Source organism: Trichechus manatus, unplaced genomic scaffold (genome assembly GCF_000243295.1).
Source record: "Trichechus manatus latirostris isolate Lorelei unplaced genomic scaffold, TriManLat1.0 scaffold00022, whole genome shotgun sequence".
Lineage (NCBI taxonomy): Eukaryota > Metazoa > Chordata > Mammalia > Sirenia > Trichechidae > Trichechus > Trichechus manatus.
The window spans coordinates 514516-535619 of NW_004443958.1; the positions used below are offsets into that span (position 1 = coordinate 514516).

Sequence of the window (21104 nt, forward strand, 5' to 3'; positions counted from 1 at the left end):
GGTTTCAACTACAATATGGATGATAATTTGAACTATTAAATGAAGGTTAATGTCAGATTTACCGTCTCAGTGACCTTGTGCCAATTAACACTGGTTTATTTATTACATTGCTTGGTATAACAATAAAAGTTACAAAAAATTATCAAAATACACTAAAATTACTCATAAGTTTTTATGTGTCCAATCAGTTCAGACAGGATTTCATTTTACTTGGATCCACAATCAACGCCCATGAAAACAGCAGTCAAGAAATCAAACAATGCATTGCATTGGGCAAATCTCCTGCAAAAGACCTCTTTAAAGTGTTAAAAAGCATAGATGTCACTATGAGGACTAAGGTGTGCCTGACCCAAGCCACGGTTTGTCAATCACTTTATATGCGTGCAAAAGCTGGACAATGAATAAGGAAGACCAAAGAAGAATTGATGCCTTTGAATTACGGTGTTGGCGAAAAATATTGAATATACCACGGACTGCCAGAAGAACAAACAAATCTGTCTTGGAAGAAGTACAGCCAGAATGCCCCTCAGAAGCAAGGATGGTAGACTGCATCTGATGTACTTTTGGACATGTTATCAGGAGGGACCACTCCCTGGAGAAGGACCTCATGCTTGATAAAGTAGAGGGTCAGAAAAAAAGAGGAAGATCTCCCCCAACTTCCTTTTAGCTCAGTAATGAAGTCATTCCTGAGGTTCACCCTACAGCCAAAGATTAGACAGGCCCATAAAAATAAAAAGAAAAAAAGAGGAAGATCCTCAATGAGATAGACTGACACACTGACTGCAACAATTGGCTCAAACATAGCAAGGACTGTGAGGATGGCGCAGGACCAGGCAGTGTTTCGTTCTGTTGTACTTAGGGTCGCTATGAGTTGGAACCGACTGAATGGCACTTAACAACAACAACAACACCTATTCAGAAATGCGCTGTTTTGGAATAAACTTGTTTATCTCAACACCTTTCAAGAATAAAAAGCCTTGGATTTCAAATAGTTGTTAAGTAATGCTATAAGTATCAGGGGGCTTAGATTATAGTCACTGTTGTATCAGTAAAGGGACCTTGATTAGGCTGAGATAGATTCCTGTATTTTAACTGTCATATCTGTAAAACTGGCATAACAATATTTTATTTGCCTGATTTAGGATCAGGTAAAATCTTAAAGTTCTAGCAATTACAATTATATGAACCAATCAATTCTGAAATGAATCCATAAAGATCAGTAGTTTTTTAATACTCACTGTGTAGTTTGTCTAAGAATGTGTTTTATCTGTTTTTGAAGTATGTCAGAAAACTTAAGGTCATAGTTCAAATCTGATATTCACAAAATCCTATACTCCTATCTTCCACTTTTATTGCCTTGTATTTTTGTAGTGACTAAGAAATGACACTCTATTCTCCACTTAACTGTGTCAAAGGAAATCAAGATGGTAATGGGAATATTTAACCTGGAAGGAAAATCCAGAGTCAAATCAATCAGAAAAAATTTTAAATGCAGGTGGTAAACTAAAAGTGGATTTCGTCCTGGAGAATTTTGCCCTTGATTGCGTCCTTGCTTTGTACAAGATCCATCAATTTTATAAAGAATGCTCAACATCATTATTAGTCCTGCACTCTGCCTGCTACTCAGAAATGTGGCTATCTTTAGAATTTCATTATCTTTCCAAGGATACACCTAATGACATGGCAGGCCAGGTTAAAGTAGATGGTAGCAAGACAGAGACAGTCTCCATCAACCCAGGAGGGAAACAAAGATGCTTACTGCATCAGATGCAAAACAAACCTCAAAGCCAGCGTTGTAATAAACTTTTAAGTCTGTGAAAATCTCTTCTTTAAGAAACAATACATATTTATTCATTTATTTCACCAAATAACTGTTGAACACCCACTATAAGCCAGGTATTATGCTTAGTGTTGGAGATGTATTTTAACAAGAGACAATACCTCCCTGGTCTCATTGTGTCTTATGCTCAAGTATGGAGACAAAAGTAGGGATGCAATCAGTGATACAATTTTTTTGCGGAAACAAAAGGTATGTGTTATTGATTGAATTGTGTCCCTCAAAAATATGTATTGTAAATCCTAACCCCTATACTTGTGGTAGGAACCCTGAAGGAGCAGTGGTGAAGTGCTTGACTGCTAACCGAAAGGTCAGTGATTTGAACCCACCAGTTGCTCCATGGAAGAAAGATGTGTCAGTCTGCTTCTGTAAAGATTTCAGCCTTGGAAACCCTGTGAGGAAGTTCTAGTCTGTCCTATAGGCTCCCTATGAGTGGAATCAACTTGATGGCAAGGGATATACTTGTGGTTATAGTCTCATCTGGGAATAGGGTTTTGTTATATTAATGAGGCCAAATCACTGTAGGGTGTGTACTAAACCAATCACTTTTGAGACATAAAAGCAGCAGATTAGGCACAGAAGCAAGCACGCTCCAAGGGAGAGGAAGATAACATGCCACCAGAAGATTGTCAAGGAAGCTAGGAACAGAAGCTGAAAAGAGATAAGGATCTTTCCCAGAGCCTACAGTGACAGAAAGCCTTCCCTTAGAGCCAATGCCTTAAATTTGAACTTCCAGCTTCCTAAACTGTAAGAAAATAAATGTCTGTTTGTTAAGAGCCACCATGTGTGGTATTTCTGCTATAGCAGCACTAAGAAACTAAGATAACATGTTAGTTTGAAGATGATCAAAGTCACCTATACAGGAAACTGATTTCGTATGTAAACATTATAAAAGTAAATTACAAGCTTTAATTTGAAATAGAAATCTTAGATTTGGAAATTACCAGAATTAATTAGCAAGAAAGAGAAAAATGATGTAACAGTGATTTCACATTTCTTCAACTGACAATATATAGCATGAGCGTGTTTTTAATTTTACATTATCAAAATATTCGCCCATTCAGTTAGATTCATTGATATTTATAGAACACTCCACCTAATGGTAAACACACATTCCTATCAAGTGCATGAGGTATGTTTATAAAACCATATGTTAGATCATAAAAATATTAAAGTGTTAAAATTTAACTGAGTTTTTAATATCAGATTTTTATCTTTGACACAATGAGCTTTCAAAGACTTTGATTTTGTGAATTGTATATAAAAAATAGAACTTTTATTGGAATTAATAGAATGGCTTTTTGTTTGAAGCAACTGATGTCACTGATACAAAATTGAGTTATCTAATTATTTGTGAAGTTCTGCTAAGGGAGCTGGCATGTTAACATATATCTTTTTACTTTTCACACCTGCAGAAGAAAATTTAGACTATAATATGATGAAATTAGTTTAGTAGATTTGTCATTTAATCAAATGAAAACACCTGTGGTTTTTGTTTGTTTTGTTTTAACAGATTTGTATATTCTGGCTTTTATATGGCCAGTGACACCACGATGGTGCCCATGTGTATTGAAAAACATTGTGGGCAAGTTGAGTGTTCACCATCAAGTTTATTTTTAATTGAGATTTGTTTTATGTATAATTAGTATGCAAATAAGATGAATATTTTGTACAGAATTCTTACCGTAAGTACTAAAAGTCTAAAAATCATGTAGTTAATCCATACGATTAACCTAATGATTTTCCAACTTAAAATTTGTAGAAAATTTGTTCATAAAACAAGGTTATTAAGTATCAACATCTTAAAATATTCATACACTGTTAGGACTACAGTCCCAACATCTCATGATTTAATATCATTCACACTACATTCTCAATCTAAATATCCAATCTTTCACAGTATGTTAACAAGCTGCTAGGAAAAACTGGCTTACTAGTACCAAAGATATCATAGTACCAGGGATAAATCTAAGACATGGGAGAACTTTTGATTAGGAAATAATTCTACTAAAAAGAAAAGTGGTTATAGAAGATAGGTACTTTAAGATGATCAAGACATATTTAATACATCAGGTATTTCAAAATAATCAAGACATTTTGAATGCATTATCATGGCTTCTAGTTACCATTTAACTGTTTCATATTTTAGCATATAAAATGCCCACTTCATTAACCTAAATAATGTTAATGTAATACACAAGGCAATAAATTCTCCTATAATTCAATATTCTACTAATTTCTGGTTGTTCAGGAAAATAAACACACATTTTTTTTTCCAAAAACAAGTTTTACCATTTATCTAAATATGTATATATATATATGTATATATATATATATATAGGATCATGTAGGATTCTCTGCTTTATAAAAATGTGTTTCTAGAGCTACTAAAATGTTTGTATTTATGAAGAGCAATAAAAAAATTCCGCTAGATCCTTTTCTGTTACCTTTTTGGCTTAGTTTCAATTTTTGCAGGAATAGATTTATCTGACACCCTTGCTGATCCCTACCTAGGCTTTTCTTTGCAACTCCTTCAGCAGAACTGACCATCTTCTTGGACATCTTTGTGGAATCAGATTTCTTAAGAAATGAATATAAAGTATGTACTTTTTCATTAACCACGCACTTTTAAAAATCCCATTGCTGCCAGAAAAGTCTCTTGCAAAATAATAAAAAATTTCTGCATTGAAATAAAATTATGAATTTACTCCATGAAATAAATGGCAAAAATACTCATGTCAAGGGCATTCAGACTATATTCCATAGCTCTACAGCAGGACTGCTCAGACCCTGGACATATTTTTAGAACATGTATTTCCCATATTTCTTACTAATCCTGCTGATTCATGGCCAGGGAACTTTCTGAGTCTTTCCAACCATTATGGCATAACTGACTGATATGCAAAAAAGCTGGCAGGGCAACAGAGTCAAATACTTCTTTCACTACCATCCAAGATCAGAATGGGTTAGGTGTTCACATGTGAGAAAAATTCATTATATCTGTCAGTGTCCTCCTACATGCTGTCTTTGAAAGGGAGGTGTAAATCCCTGGCATATGGAAAAGGTCGCGAAATAGAGACAGGTTATTAGAATTTGTCTTTCAGATCTAAGCATGTATTATAATTACTCTCAACATGGCAAACATATCTTACACACTACTTGTTAGTTGCCTTTGAGTTGGCTCCATATACTACTAACCAAAAAAACAATAAAAACCAAACCTGTTGCCATCAATTCTGACTCATAGCAACCCTGTAAGACAGAGTAGAACTGCCCCATAGGGTTTCCAAGGAGTGGCTGGTGGATTGGAACTGCCCACCTTTTGGTTAGCAGCCAAGCTCTTAACCACAGCACCACCAGGGCTCCACACACTGCTTGAGACCAAATACAAAGTAGAGATGTAACAAATACACCCTGGCTTATTGTAACAGAACTATTAATGATATCACTTTGTTGAAATGGAAAATACAGGTCAAATTACTCAAGATGCTAGGACAACAGGCATAAACCAGACTATCCTGAGCCAACTGGGACATACGTCATTCTAATATAATATGTGCATAGTGCCAGAGCAGCAGAGACTAATTCTGCCTAGGAGTCCGTGAATGGTTTTCCTAGAAGTACCACATGACCTGGGCCTGAAAAATGACTAACAGTTCATAGATTTTGAATGTGGGCATGATGTTCCAGGAATATGGAAGTTTGAAAAAGACACAGAAATGTAAAAGGACTTTGAGGACAGTGGGGATGTATGTACATTAATAGTGAGAGGCAAGGCTGACAGGAAGATTGAATATAAACTGCACATGATTTAAATGTAAGAAGTTTGAATTTAGGACTGTGTGGCTATTAAAGAATTTTGAACATAGGAGTGATATCCGATTTGTATTTTAGAAAGATCACTTGGGTGGAAATGTGGAAAAAAACTGGGCTGGATGGATAATGAAGTCAGTGACTTGTTGGCTGCTACAGCAGTGTACGGGGCAATAATGAGGGTGGCAACAAAGACAGGGGCACCTTGCAGTCCTTTAGGGCTGGAAGATTTTAACCTCTCATGGCTAAAGGATCCATTTCCTTGAGAATTTTCAACAGTATAAGCAACGGGCTTTAGTATTTTGTATTACCCAGCAGGGGCAGATTCTTAATAGTGAGGTCAAAGAGTGAAGAGCATGGAAAATGCTCTGTCAAAATCAACTATTCTGTAGTCAAATGACAGCATGATACCCAAAGATGTCCTCCCGGTGATACTGAAGTGGAAGGAGGCAGGCAGATTACAAATTTAAGCAGGGGATATAGAGGCTGACTGCTGAGAAGCAAGGACAGCACATAGGACAGCATGAGGTGGCGATGTCAGATTTAAGTAGCTCTGATTAAGCAAAAGTGTCTCGCAGACTATACCACCAAGAGGCAAAGGCAAACCGATAGATTCAACAAAGAATGAATAGATCATGAAACAAAAGGCATGAGGCTACTGATACCAGCTTGATGATGATTATAAAGTTGGTATGTGCACTGCATTTCAGTGAAATTCACTTTCACCAGCTTCACTAAAATACATTTCATTGGTTGCATTCCGCTGCTGAAGATTGTCCTGCTACTATCGTCTGACTTGTTCCTTTTTATTATTATTATTATTTTAACATGCAACAAGCAACAGCTGTTATATGCCCAAGAGAAGAATGGGTCTTGCAGGGGAGGGTGGGTAAAATAAAAGTCTGGCATAACTGAGGTAACAACACCTCCTTATTTTCCTGGGACTGTCCTGGTTTATGCCTGCTGTCTTAGCTTAATTTTTAATAGAGCTCCCTCTTACTCTTCAAAATATTCTCAGTTTCACTTGAAAATTAACTTGTCTTCCCACAGGGAAAAATGGTAGAGACAGAGGGGAGGTGTCTCTTTTAAATGGGCATGCACTGCACGCGCTCCAGCTTTCCATCATTCCTCCTCACTGCTTCACTCAGATAAATCACTTGCTTTTTGAAAGCGTGACCTCCAATATGGTGTTTGGGATCATACTCAGGAAACCAAACCGACAAATGTGTATAACTTCACTAATAACACACAACTAATAATAATATACAACTAAAAACTTTGTTTCCTCTAGCTTTAAAATATATGTTGTTGTTATAACAACAACCGCACAATAATAATGATAGCATAGTAACAGTAACAACCACTAACCATTTACTATGTACCAGGTACAGTGTTAATATCCTTTCAGATTGGTAAGGGTTTAAGTAACAGCGCCAGGCATCTGCTAACAGCACGACCTTGAACAAAGGAACTGATTTATCTGAACCTTAGAGTATTTATTTATTAAATAAATGTATGTGATTTTTGTTAGGATTAAACAAGATTACAGACATAAAACACTTAATATGATTCTTGGCACCAAGAAAGACCTCATTCATGAAAATAATATTTCCCCATAAGAAATCTAAGTATTTGGGAAGTTCTGTAAGCCTGTGTGTTACAAAAGATCTCCAACCAAGAGACTGATTTTCATTAGTTGATGCTATTCACAATATATTAACCTTCTAAGGAACTTTATTTCAATAGGTAGGTTTTAGTCTCAGATCAGTAGCATAAATTTCTATGCATATTAAAAGAATATTATGAAGGCAGGTCTGTTACAGCTCTGGTATGATACACTTTGTTTCTATAAATTTAACATGTCCTATCTGTTGCTATGAGTCGAAATGAACTCCAAGGCAACGGGTTTGGGTTTGGTATAAATATGGTAAATATAAAAACGCACTGCTAATTTCACAGATCAATTCTCAATAAAAATACTCTGAAACAGACACAAAATGGCCTGTTTATATTAAGTGGATGCCCTTTGCATCTGCAAACACTAACCTGAAGCACCTTTTGCATTACTGTATGTAAATATTTAATCACATAAGCATTTACATGCAGAACACTAACAAGAAACCAAAAACAAAAAAAAACCCGTTGCCGTGGAGTTCATTTTGACTCATAGCAACCCTATAGGATAGAGTAGAACTGCCCCATAGGGTTTCCAAGGAGCAGTTGGTGGATTTGAACTGCCAGCCTTTTGGTTAGCAGCTGAGCTCTTAACACCTGCACCACCAGGGCTCCGTAGAACACTATATACTATTAATTTAAGATAAAGGAAAAGAGAAGAATTGTTGGTTGCCAAACTACCGCCAGGAAGAGCTGAAATTGAACAGCAATCATGAGCAGTTCTCTGACAAATTGTTCCTGTTTTAAAAACAGTGAAATAAATAGTAGAAAACAGAAGATAAAGATACGAAGAATTGCTTAATTCGTGAATGTTTCAGAAATAGAAGCCATCTGTGTTCACCAATTACATGATCATTTTCTTGTTTTTTCATTCCTTATTTTTTTCTTTTTCACAAAAGATCTGTTTAAAGTGCATATTTACAGATATTGGCTCTTCTAAGTCCATACATTTTTCTCTTACATGAGCTTGGCTTAGGCAATACAAAACAATTCATTTGTGTTAGTCAATTTAGTCAAACAGCTATGTTCCATGAACAAAACCCTGACAGGTAAGTTGTTTAATTGTACTGATCAATTGTTTACCTAAAGTGATATAGTTAGTTGACAGTCATTTCAAAAGTCCTTCATGCATTATTTTTAATGGTTTTTTCAAATCATTCACTTTTACGTTTATTCATCTAATGATAGCAATTCCCAGGACATCAAATACCTCCAGGAGATATTTTCTTAAGTGGGCTATGCTAAGTTTTTTACAGCAACGTGTAAAGAAAAATTGGCATAGAGGCATTTATAAAAGTACCTTGAGAGGGGAGGGCATGGCTGGCAAACAAAAGTAGAAGGTTTGCATTCTTTGCATTAATATACGATATATTCGAAACCAAGTGCTACGTACATATGATCGTGTTACATCCTAATAACCTGTTTATGAGATGAGCATTATTATTCTTCTGTTGATTAGATAACTCAGCCTGAAGTGAGGTAAGGAGTCCTAAGTTATCAATAAGTAAGTAGGGAGCCAGAATTTGAATTCAGACATATTTGAAGAATACTGGTTTGTACTTTCTTCCCATCAATGATCTTGAAAATCTTGATAGGATTCTGTTAATAGGATTTTTTTAAGACTATAAAATTAGAGAATTCATTCAATAATTTTCTCAAAGAGATAATGTGTGTTGGTAGTAAAAAGAAACATAGTACTTAAAGTTTTAAGTTTTCATTAATTTTCTCCAACCACTAAAGCAAAATCTCTTTTACAGAACAACATATATTTAATTACTTAGCAGTGCCGTGAAAAGAAAAAAACAAACTGTGAACACTGATAATTACCTACAATGAATGGCATTTCATTGTTATAGGAAATCTTGAATTTAAAGGTAGATCTCAAATATTTTGTCAAATATATCTGTGAATATAAATTTAAGATCTTTAAAAAAGGAAAAATAAAGTTAGTAAAAATGTAGAGTTTTTTTGTAATGGCAAGAATTCATTTCTCTACCATCCAAAACAAACTTCAGATTTAAAAATATACAGTTGTATGGTACGTCCAGATTACAAGTTTGTGATGTTTAACTATTTCATTAGCAAATTATTTTAACATCACTTTTATTTTAAGGATAATTGGTTTGACAATCGGAGAAAAGCTATTTGTGTCTCAACAATTAATCTTTTAAGTTAATTGTATTTCTTTGTAAGTATATTTTACCATAACTGCATAGGAAAAGGAAGAATAGGGATAAGGGGATTTAAGATCATTAAAATCTAAAACTTATAATTTTGAACAGTAAAATTAACAGGACTATTTAAATGACATTCATGTTTTGCATTGAAGAAATAAAAGAATAACTCACTTGAAAACTGAATTGCAAATCCAGACTTGCTGATATAAAAATCTGTGTCGAACTGGATAGTTACTACGTTGAGGGTGCTATGAATTCCTTCAGGAATAAGAGAGCCACTGATTTCCTTTAAGAGCATCTCATTTTCAGGTGGACCGTCCCAAACTCGGAGTATATCATGTGATGCTTCCGTATCGAAAGCAAGAAACTGTAGGCTGTGGGAGAATCACATACCCGTTCAATTATTTAAACAAGGATTAAATTTCAAATGAGGAATAAGAAAAAATACACATTTCTTGGCTTTTACTAGATATTCCTTTTATTCTAGAAAATACAATATTTAAACAGTATATTATATATGATCTTAAGAGATGTATATATATATATATAGACATGTATATATTACATATATATAATCTTAAGGAATTTTCTCTTGACCAGTATAATTTATTTCTTTAGAATATGATTAAATACACTATTATATCACCTTTCAATTACAGGAATTTTAGGTATGCATTCTTTTCAGTGTTCATGTATTTTAATCGTAGTAACAGTCAATGACATTTATAGAGCATCTTCTATAGGCAGGCACTGTGCTAAATATTTCACATAGATTTTCTTGCTTAATCTTTATAACAACCCAGTGAGGCCAATACAATTTTTATCTCAATTTTACAAATATGGCAAATAGAATTTATATAGATTAAATAATTGCCAAAGGGTGACAGAATCATGATTTGAACTCCATTTATCTGAATCCATAATACAAACTTCACCACTTCGTTATGTTGTTATGTTAACTCTAGTCTGCTTTATGTCTAATCTAGACAAAATTGGTGGTTGCTATAGCATCTGATAGTTTTTCTACCCAGTGACATACAATAGAAATCCAGTTATATCAACATGCTCAATTCTATATATGCCATATTCTTATTTGATATGTGAATTACAACAAATTTAAATTTAGATAGCAATTTAATATCAAATATTGTTCATTAATTAAAATAACATAACAGAATCATGTTGAATTTAATTTTTTAAAGTTTACTAATTCTAATATTTAAATAAAACAAGGTGTCATGTAGACTGAAGAGAAATAAACTGGAGATATACCCAGTGAAGCCTATTTTGTGTTTTGAGGCCAAAATGCTTTGCAAAAGCAATGTACTAGTTTGCATCCAGCAAAGTATGGGAATTGTATCTTTCAACTTGTGATTTGAAAAAAAAATACCTATTCCCACAATCACTGTCACCACTTAGAAAAGTGTCCAAAATTCCATTTATACAAAGTAACAGTTCTTAAGTTTTAAAGTTATTGCTTCATGAGCAATAACACACTAAGCAGCTCATACATCAAGGAGAATTGTTCATTTATTAATCCATTCCCAGCAATTGCCATAATAGTAAAACTGGGACAAAGCACCTGTGATGGCCTTGGAAACCTGATTGGTGTTAAGCATGTAGGAGATGATGGTTCTGCCCTTATCTGAAGGGCAGCAACATGCAGAGTTGTAAACCATCTAAACTAAACTCAGCACCTAAGGAAAGAGAAAGCAAATACAGTTTAAAGAGACAAAAGCAGATGCTTAGAAATGTGCCATGGCCTGGAAAGATGTTAACAGTTACTGAGTCTCCTTCTAGTCTTATTTATTCTTAACCTTAGGGAGGTTGAACTTATGATAGTGATCTGCACAACTTTGTATACCTCTCAAAATAGTGAACTCAGCACCTTAAGTCATCAAGAATTGAAGTAGCAGAGTCCACAAGAAGCAGAAATAATTCTCATCTGCTATGACCTCTTCTAACTATGAAAATCTTCACTCTAATGAGTGAAATGAGCTAGCTCTGTGGTCTATGAAGCAATAAATCATGCTTATGAATACTTATTAATATAATAAATTTAAAATAAAAATCAAGTTTTCCCTTGCCAACATTAATAATACCAAAAAATTTTGATTGGTATTATATATGAGGGCCAATCAGGAAATTCAGATTCCTTTCCTCTTTTATTTTCCCCAGTAAGAGAAACAGTAATTTTGAGAAAATGAAATCCATTTACCTGACAATGTTACCTGGATCTACCTCAATCATCCACATGCAACGCAAATTATTGTCATATGGGAAGGGATAACCGGGAGATAAGATTCTTCCTGATGATTCTCCTTTAAAACGACCTCCACATTCAGCTAAACAAAAATAATAAAAATTTGTCACAATTCAATGCCAGTCTTTTCAAATGAATCTATAAATTTCCCAAGGGCATGTGTTTTTCACATTAAGGAAAATAAGAATTAATTTTTTTCTCTTCATAAAAGTATAAACTTGTATAAATCTCTTCAGTTTAAGGTATCAGTTGTAGCAAAAATATATTGCACAATAATATAATAGTGTCTCAAGTCGGATCACACAAAAGATAGTAAAACAAAACTAATTAGGGAATAATAAAAAAGGACACACTCAAAGACTCTGAGTTTAGGCTTCCAAACATTTTTAGATGTGTTGTTAAATAACGATAATTAAAAAAGGAAAACAGATGGCAAGTTGCTCACTGCTAGTTGATTGCAGGCGGAATAATTCATCATCTTGCTACCCCACCTCTGAGAAAAACTAATCTTTACTACAGTCCCTTAGGCCGTCTCAATTTCATTGTCTTTTTACTCCCCCTTTAAATCACTCTAAACTCTTTCCCTTTTAACCTCCCAAAAGTCAAAGTAGCATTTTCATTTGATTTCTTACTCCAGTTAAGTCGAGTTTGGGTTTGATTTAATGTGCTCTCTAACATGTACAAAATTTATTGAATTAACTAAAATGATAGTGTTACCATACAGTATAATACAAAGTTTATCTTTTAGGGTATTTTCTCCTTTTTAATACTATTTAATACTATTGAGATGTCCGGAGAGATTTTACTTTGGTAAGCAGGCAATCCAGAAAAAAGGTCTCTGTATTGGAGGAGAGAGAAACTAATATTTTAGCTAATATACTGTTCTACATCTCTAAACCCTAAAAACAAAAAAAAACACTATGTAATGCATTGTAGATTTGAAAATTCTCCAAATTTACCCTATGTCAAAAAATAAACTAAAACAAAATACATTTTGCTTTTTGCTTAAATATTTGATGGTACTCTTCTATTTATTATCGTGTTCTCTGTACTATTTGTATCTCACTTAAATCCAATAACTTAATTGAGTTTTTTTTTTAATTATTATGCCAAGGAAGGTCAAAGAAATAAAATTTTAACATTTAGAAGAGGCCTGATAACATTAGAATCTAAAGGCTCAAATTTGTAAGCTCTATTCATATAGATAAATATCTTGCAAAGATTTTAGATATTATATTAAAAACATATACTCATAGAAGGCTGAGGCAATTTTATTCTGTATTATATTAATTTATAAATAGTAAATTCAGGTGGTTTTTAAAGTAAATAGATATCAGTAGTCACCAGCATTTACTATGGTTTTCCTTGTTTAGTTTAGTTTTGCTTGTTGTTTATAAAAACTTTGTTACTGAACTAAAACTATGAACCTATATTATTTTATTTTCCATCATTTTTTTATGATTTATCACTAATATTGGTACACATTCATTATGAGAACAGATTTGATACTTCATTCTTCCAGATTAATTTTTAATCATTTGCTGGTCAAATCTGAGTTTTGTACTCTATATTGTATCTTAAATTTAAATTCAGTTCTTTTCCCCCGTATTTCTTTCCTGCAAATATTATTTGGCATTTTGAATTCAAATGAGTCAGTGTGATGGGTTTTAATACTGGAGTTCATATTCTGACAGAAGACTCTTATGTTTACCAAATAAAAATGAAATATAGTGTTAAAAGTAGGGATACAGGTTAAATCCCTCCAGTTATGGTGGTTTAAGAATTAATTTTTGCTTGATCAATATATAAACTACAGAAACGTAATTACTAACAAATAATTGAAAAAAATTTTTAGCTGACAGAGGCAAAAATATAGACACAATAAATATTTAAAGTTAATGAACACACAAAACAAATCATAATCTTAGGCTTGGTGACAAAGATATTAAGAATTGCCAGTAGAAAACACATTTAAAATAGAATTTCATTTTCTGTAACCATGCAGAGCGTCAGCATCATATGCCAGACACAAACTGTCCAACTGTTTATAGCTGTAGTTCTTCATCATCCACCACCACAAAAAAAAAAAAAAAAAAGATTCTTCTTCCCAGGAAATCTTGAGTAGTTCCAAGTCAGTAAGTTTTGACTCAGGAGATTTGTAAATCTAAAATGAATTGATTCATTATAAATGTAATTAAAATATTCATATCCCAAACCACATGTCCTTCTGCTTGCATAAAATATCTCCAGAATATAATGTCTTCAGTATGTCAACACATATAGAAGATTTATGATTTTAATGTGTTTGTTTCGTGATATTAATTTTTAATGACAGAGTGACAAATCAATACTGACAAGTTTATAGTTTTTTGCTATTACAACTTCTGCTGCTTCATTTAAAATATTTCATAATCATATCAAAGAATACAGGCTCAAAGAGAGTTAATCAGTGGTGCATTTTTCACAAAACCTATGTCAATGGGCAGATCCTTAGTTATATTCCAGAATCCCAAGTTTTCAGCATTTGAGTTGATCATTATTTTAGATATTACCCTCACAATCTATGTAAAATTCAGATGCCATATTAAAGTATTGTAACTACATTATCAGTTAGAGAAAAACGTATTTCTTTCTGTGTGAATTAATGTTTAAATAAACCAATCGAGGACTCATGAAACCAATAACATTGTGAAATTAGTTACAAGGCCTCTAATGTCTAAAATTTCATTTTTTTCTATTTTTATTCTACCAAATTTTGCAGATATTCCTATGTTGACCACATCAACTAACAGAGATTAGAGTTTTTCATGTGTCTACAAAGGTTCAGGCCAATTTTATTCCTGTGGGCCTGACGCAGAATGGATTTCTGCCCCCATAAACAGCATCAAAAATAAGAATGGCCGAGAAAACACTGCATTTTTGTTCCCTACTGAAGAGTTAGCATTTTGTTAAAATCACATTTTCTTTTGTTGGCCTAGTGTTCCATCCTGGCACCTACTTGAGCTTCGGAGCAGGAGAGAAAAAGGCAGAAGTCTCTATCAATACTTGTCTATCCACCCTCCCATCCCCACATTCCCTGTCACTCTTGAACTGATTTAGAAGATTCTAGGAAAGAACTGGTACCACAACCATGGGAAGTAGAGAAAAATAATCATTTTCTACCTTCATATAGGCAATATCACTTAAGTCATTGGCTCTCAGATTCCCTTTCATATTAAAATTTGTTGGTTTTGTTATGCTGCAAACACATAAGAACAAATGAACTTTGGGAAAAATACATATATAAAGAAAGTCTTTAAAGTTACTGAGAATTGTTTGCTCTTTTAAAATCCATCTTAATTCCAAGATAGGCAGTAATTTTGTGAATTAAAACATTTCTGGCCAATGTGATTCAATAGACATTTGTGATTAAATGTCTTAACATATATTTGTAATTTTTGTATCAAGATAGGAGAAATAAAATGACTTCATAATGATTATATTGTAACAAAACGATATACTCACTGATGAGATTATGAAAATGACTCTTACTTTCCATGGTTTTCTTTTTGGAAGAAATGAGCTATGAGTTCGTTAACTTCTTGATTTATGGTGTGAATCGGGTGTGTGCAGATGGAATCACTTAAAATATGCAATATATTTTGATGACATTTTCACAGAAATATTATTTCATGAAATTCAAAAGAGCATCCTACCAATACAGGAAGGCAGAGGATAATCCCATGCCCTTCTTTCCCCTGTCATGCACTTCAGAAGGCTACTTCCGTGGAGAGTGTAGCCTGGATTGCATCCATAAATGATAGTGCTACCAGCAAAGTGGCCTTGATCACTGATCTTGTACCCAAATTGTGGGATGCCAGGGTCTTCACAGTGTGAAAGTTCAAAACCTATGAGAAAAACGTAAATTGATTAAAGGCAAAATTTAACAGGAGGATTAAAAACTACAGATAATCCCTTATTCTATACTTATTCCTAGTTGTATTATTCTTGCCATACATAATTTTGATAGTATACAATAACCATAGACAATTTTTTTGACATGAGAATTTATTGTATTTTTCAAATTTATTAATGATACTACATGTTCTGTATGACTATATTATGTATTGTTACAGTATTAAGCTTTCTGCCTACTTCAAGTGATTTATAGCTAGTATTACATTCTAAATACTACAATCGCTACAATTATGTCATCAAAATTTAAAAAATTAGACAAAATTTGTGAAATTAGGTCTACCCCAGTATCAAGTATGTCCACTGCAAGTATAACTTTAGACTGTTCTTTACTTTCATAGTCTTAGAAGAAAGCAAAATAATCTCATATTTAAAATATACTTTATCAAGAGGTAATATAACAATCAGATGGAAGAACCCTGAATTTTCATATTTTATCTGCTCCAGAAAAAGTACACCTCTCAAAAATTCTCACAGGAAAAGAATATAAAAGTCTTCCTATATTTTATCATTCTGGAGTTTAGAGAAAATATATTTGTGTTCCTGCAGAGTTGGAGTTTCATTAGTGTATTTTTCCGGAAACTTGGAATCCAGGGCTAAGGGCAAGCCTTGAGAGTTAATTTCCTACTGTACAAATAGTGAAAGAACTCCTGTGAGATTTACCTAACTCTGGAGGATGTATTTGTTTATATTTCAAGGGAGAATGAGGCCCAGGACCTTGAAGACATCTCTACTTAGTAGAAGTTGGAGACATAGGAGATTTGTTTGCCCCTGGAGGTATGTATTTATATTCCCACAGGTTAGAGTGAGAATTTAGGATTCTTTCCATCCCACCTCCGAGGAGCAGTTTTTTTTTCCCTCTTTTTTTGGGAGGGGAGGAGGACACAGCTGCCTCTTTCGCTCCTGTGTATAAGCAGAGTATGTTCATTTTTTCTTCACCCCTTACCTATGGAGTAGCTGGCCACTTGCATGAGAGATTTTTCCATCTGGCTCTCATTATGTTGCCATAGGCATAAGGACTGGGATGGTGGGTATTATCACCATCCTGATGTAGTTATTATCACCATTTAAATGATAATAACTAACTGTCTCTGATTCAGAATATCTTGTACATTCAGGATAAAATTAATAAAGATGGATGTTAAAAACTCGACAGTCATGGGACAATGCACTGTTAAGATCCTGAAAGAATGAGAGAAGGACACTTTATAATTCAACTTAAACAGAACAATATGATACTAGTAACCAAAATCTGAGGTCCTTAGCTATGTAGTTCTTCTGTTTTTAATGGTTTATAAAGTATGTAAATGACATAATGAATTCACCAAAGATAATTAGTGACAAAATTGTGGTTGGCAGTTGCGGGTTCTGAGAATAGAGTTATAAACAACGTACTAGACAGCCTCATGAATGAGCAATTTGTGATGTTAAGACAAATAATGTTGGAGAAAAAGAAAACCTGATTTGTCTTAAATAGTATCGTGATCAAAAAGAGATTTGTGTCTCTTTTAGAGGCACAGAATCTTGACCAAATTAATCCAGGCTTGAACAAGGAAACAAAACAAAAAAAGCATCTATTATCTCACTGATGTCAAATCACCAATTTGCATTATTGATTTTCTAGAGTCTCACAATACATATAAAACCACCACAACTTGCAAAACTTCAAGTACTGAGATTTTCTTATAATTACCGTATGTTGAGAGAAACATTAAGTGTCAGAGAATATAAGTGCTCCCTAGTCCCTTTTAGGGGGTCTTAATCATTCCCTCCTTTGTTAACACAAGGAATGATTTTGTACATTGTAATTCCTTTATGATCATTTGGGTTTTTCTTTCTTTTTTCCCACTATAAATTGGAATTTTTTTTCTCTTTCCCACAGTGCCTACCCAGCATAAACCCTGTCACCTAGCATATGTGCAATAACTTAACTGCTCATGAACGGACATGGATTCTTAGAGACAATTATTTCCTCTAGGATGCAAGTAAAAAATAAAGTAATACTGATGAGAAACTGAAATTTGAGAGACAATAGCAAAACAAACAAAACCAAAAAGAGCCTAGGGAATTTCCTGTATGAATCAATTTGTGACAGCCACTTTTGCGTTAAAATGTGTTGAAATTAAGCAAAGGCAAAGTGCTTCAGAGGGAGCTATGTAAGAGGTTAGCAGTTGTTAAATTGTGACATACATGATGAAAGAGAAAGGATACGTGGTCAACAGATCAGTCTTTAAAACACAGAAGAAACAGCAGAAGTAGTCACTTTAAATTTCAGGACACATTTCTTTGCATGAATCTGCGTACTCATTATTAGATGTAAAGTGTCCCTGCTCAAAAATCATAAGTTTGCATTCCTTCTACAATCATAATATTCAGTTTATCATTCAAGATACAGACGCTTTTGAGTTTTACCATATATCATTTCTCAAAATGAAAATGGAAATCAAGCTCTTTTCAAGGTTTATTACCAAATTCATCCTTCCCTAATTTGAATGTTCTGTAAATGTGCTTGGCAATTGCTTGGTGATGAGGTAAAATGGAGATATTCTTTGTAAATTAAGATAATTTATAATACTTTGCATTGTAGATGAAAATGCACATGGACAATAGTATATAAGCTACAAAGCACAACATAATTTAGTCCAATTTGGTGGAATTATTGTAGCTTATTCATAAATATTCAGAACTATCTTATCTTTATGGAAACATTCAGCTGCCAGAGTTTTCATTTAAAAGCTCAAATACTTGAAATTGACAATTAAATAAAGATGTGTATGAAAAAGCACATATTCTATAAATATTCACCATTCCTCGTGAAATTTGGTACTCTGATGAAATGAAAATTTCTAGAGCACAAAATGCACTAATAATTCTCATTACATAAATTCTTTTGGCTTGCTGAATAACTTAAACTGGGATCTAATTCCTTACCTGCCTCAATGTAGTATATTTCTAATTTATTTTTGTTATGTAATATTTGAAACCTACAGAAGAGTACAAATGATAACATAATAAACTCACCATCTCACTGTATTAGATCATAGTATTGTGTTATAGTTGCTTCAGATTAATATTAATTCAGATTAGTATTCAGGTTAATTAATATTCATATTAATTGATTATGACTATTATTATTGATATTATTAAGAAATGAATATTGAAAAACAAGTTAACACTTCTTTCATATCCCTACTCATTCCCTTTCTGCTCTATCAAGAGCTATCAAATATTCAGAATATATTATTTTCATGTATATATTATGTTTTAGTATATATCTATGTCTATGAACAATATAGAGTATATTTTGCAATTATTTATACATTTAATGAATTATATGTGTTATGAATTGAACTGTGTCCCCCCAAAATGTGTGTCAACTGGGCTAGGCCATGTTTCCCAGTATTGTGTGATTGTCCACCATTTTGTCGTCTGATGTGGTTTTCCTATGGGTTCTAAATCCTACCTCTATGATGTTAATGAGGCAGAATTAGAGGCAGTTATGTTAATGAGGCAGGACTCAATCTACATGATTAGGTTGGGTCTTAAATCAATCTCTTCTGTGATATAAAAGACAGAAGTGAGCAGAGAGACACAGAGACCTCATAAAACCAAGAGACAAGAGCCAGAAGAGCAGCTCGTACTTTGGACCCGGGGTCTCTGCACCTGAGAAGCTCCTCAACCAGGGGAAGACTGATGACAAGGACCTTCCCCTAGAGCCAACAGAAAGAGAAAGCTTTTCCCTGGAGCTGGCATCCTGAACTCAGACTTCTAGCCTCCTAGACCATGAGAGAATAAGTTTCCCTTTGTTAAAGGCATCCACTTGTGGTATTTTTGCTATAGCAGCACTAGATAACTAAGACAATATGACAACATATATTGCCTAGCATTGTGTGTTTATCTTTGTATTTATAAACACACACACAGAGAGTTTGTTAATTTTAACTACTCTGTGGTATTCCCTTGAATTTACATTCTAAAATTGATTTATTCATTCTCCAGCTGATAAGCATTTACATCGTTTCCAATTTTTCACTGCTAAAAAAAAAGCTATATTTCTATGCATACTTCTATACATAGAGTGACAACGTATCTCATCAATAAAACAGTATCAGTTATACAAGGAAGGCATATTGCCTAGGTTTATAATTGATATCTGAAAATTCACTTTTTAAATATAAGTAACCATTTTCTATGCAACTTGGAATAAAGAGCTCATATATACTTTATATTTTGAAACTCAGTTAGTTAAAATGTAAATATATATTTAGTGTGGTAAACATAAAATGCTAGCATATTTAATGATGAATGAGGAAATTTTAATTTTATAGAACAAAAGTAAAGAACTTTCAAATCGCTAAATAAAAAGGACAATAGATTATTAATAAGGACATTGAGAAAGTATGTTAGCTAAATACAGTAGGGAAATATATCCATTTTGAAACATTAAATGTTATGTGATGGCTAAGGTTGTGTGTCAACTTAGCAGGGCCATGATTCTCAGTGGTTTGGCAGTCATATGATGTTGTGATCACGTCCATGATTGGATATGATAAAACTTGATGAACTCTATGATGGGATCTGCTGTGAGTAGCCAATCAGTTGAAAGGGAGTTTCCTTGGGCATGTGGCTTGCATAGAATATAAGTGGACATTCTGGCAAGTCTCGTGGGCTTTTTGCTCATGCTGGATCCTGCAGCTGGCTCCTGTTAATCTGAGCTAAAGTTCTTGGGACTTGAGCTAGCAGTTTACCTGCCATCTTGCCTGCCAATCTTGGGACTCATTGATCTTCAAAGCCTGTGAGCAAGAGCCCTGCTCTCTGACCTGCCGATCTTGGATTCACCAGTCCCAGAGGCTACATGAATCAGGAGACGCCTCTATCCTAACCCGTGGACTTGGGATGTTCCAGTCTCTACAACCACGTGAGCCATCACCTTGATATAAATCTCTCTATATATGTATTTATATGCTTTACTGGTTTTGCTTCTCTAGAGAACTCTGCCTAAGAAATGTTAATGAAAGTTTAAATAATAATTCAAGGAGACAAAGTTTAGACAACCAATTTTAATCTACATAGAATTGTTTGATGGACTTAATAACATTAAGCAGAAGAATCTTTCAGAATAATACTTAATATTTGGTTATTAAATATTTTAAAACTTAGAAACAACAAACTTTAGAAGAATGCTTTAAGAAGATAACCATTTATAATTTTTGAGTCTATGGAAGTTAAGAATTTAAAAGAGCTTATGGAAATGATTTTGAAATATTTTCAGTTGTTTTCAGGAATTAAAATAAAGGATTCTTTTTTTTATTAGTGATGCTCTAAATCCTACCTATAAAGTTCTGACTAGACAATATGTTACTGACAAACTCTCTTAAATTATTAT

General features: G+C 33.5%; 1 protein-coding gene across 2 annotated transcripts in view; it reads right to left on the reverse strand.

Annotated features, from left to right (window-relative positions):
* CSMD3 (CUB and Sushi multiple domains 3) overlaps nt 1-21104 on the reverse strand; it is a 1379111-nt gene that overhangs the window by 313654 nt on the left and 1044353 nt on the right. For both annotated transcript variants that reach the window (XM_004372959.1, XM_004372958.1), the window contains 3 exons: nt 15460-15651; nt 11720-11846; nt 9673-9875 (listed from right to left, as the gene is read on the reverse strand). In XM_004372959.1, coding sequence (XP_004373016.1) covers nt 9673-9875; nt 11720-11846; nt 15460-15651 — 522 coding nt within the window. The remainder of the gene's footprint in view (nt 1-9672; nt 9876-11719; nt 11847-15459; nt 15652-21104) is intronic.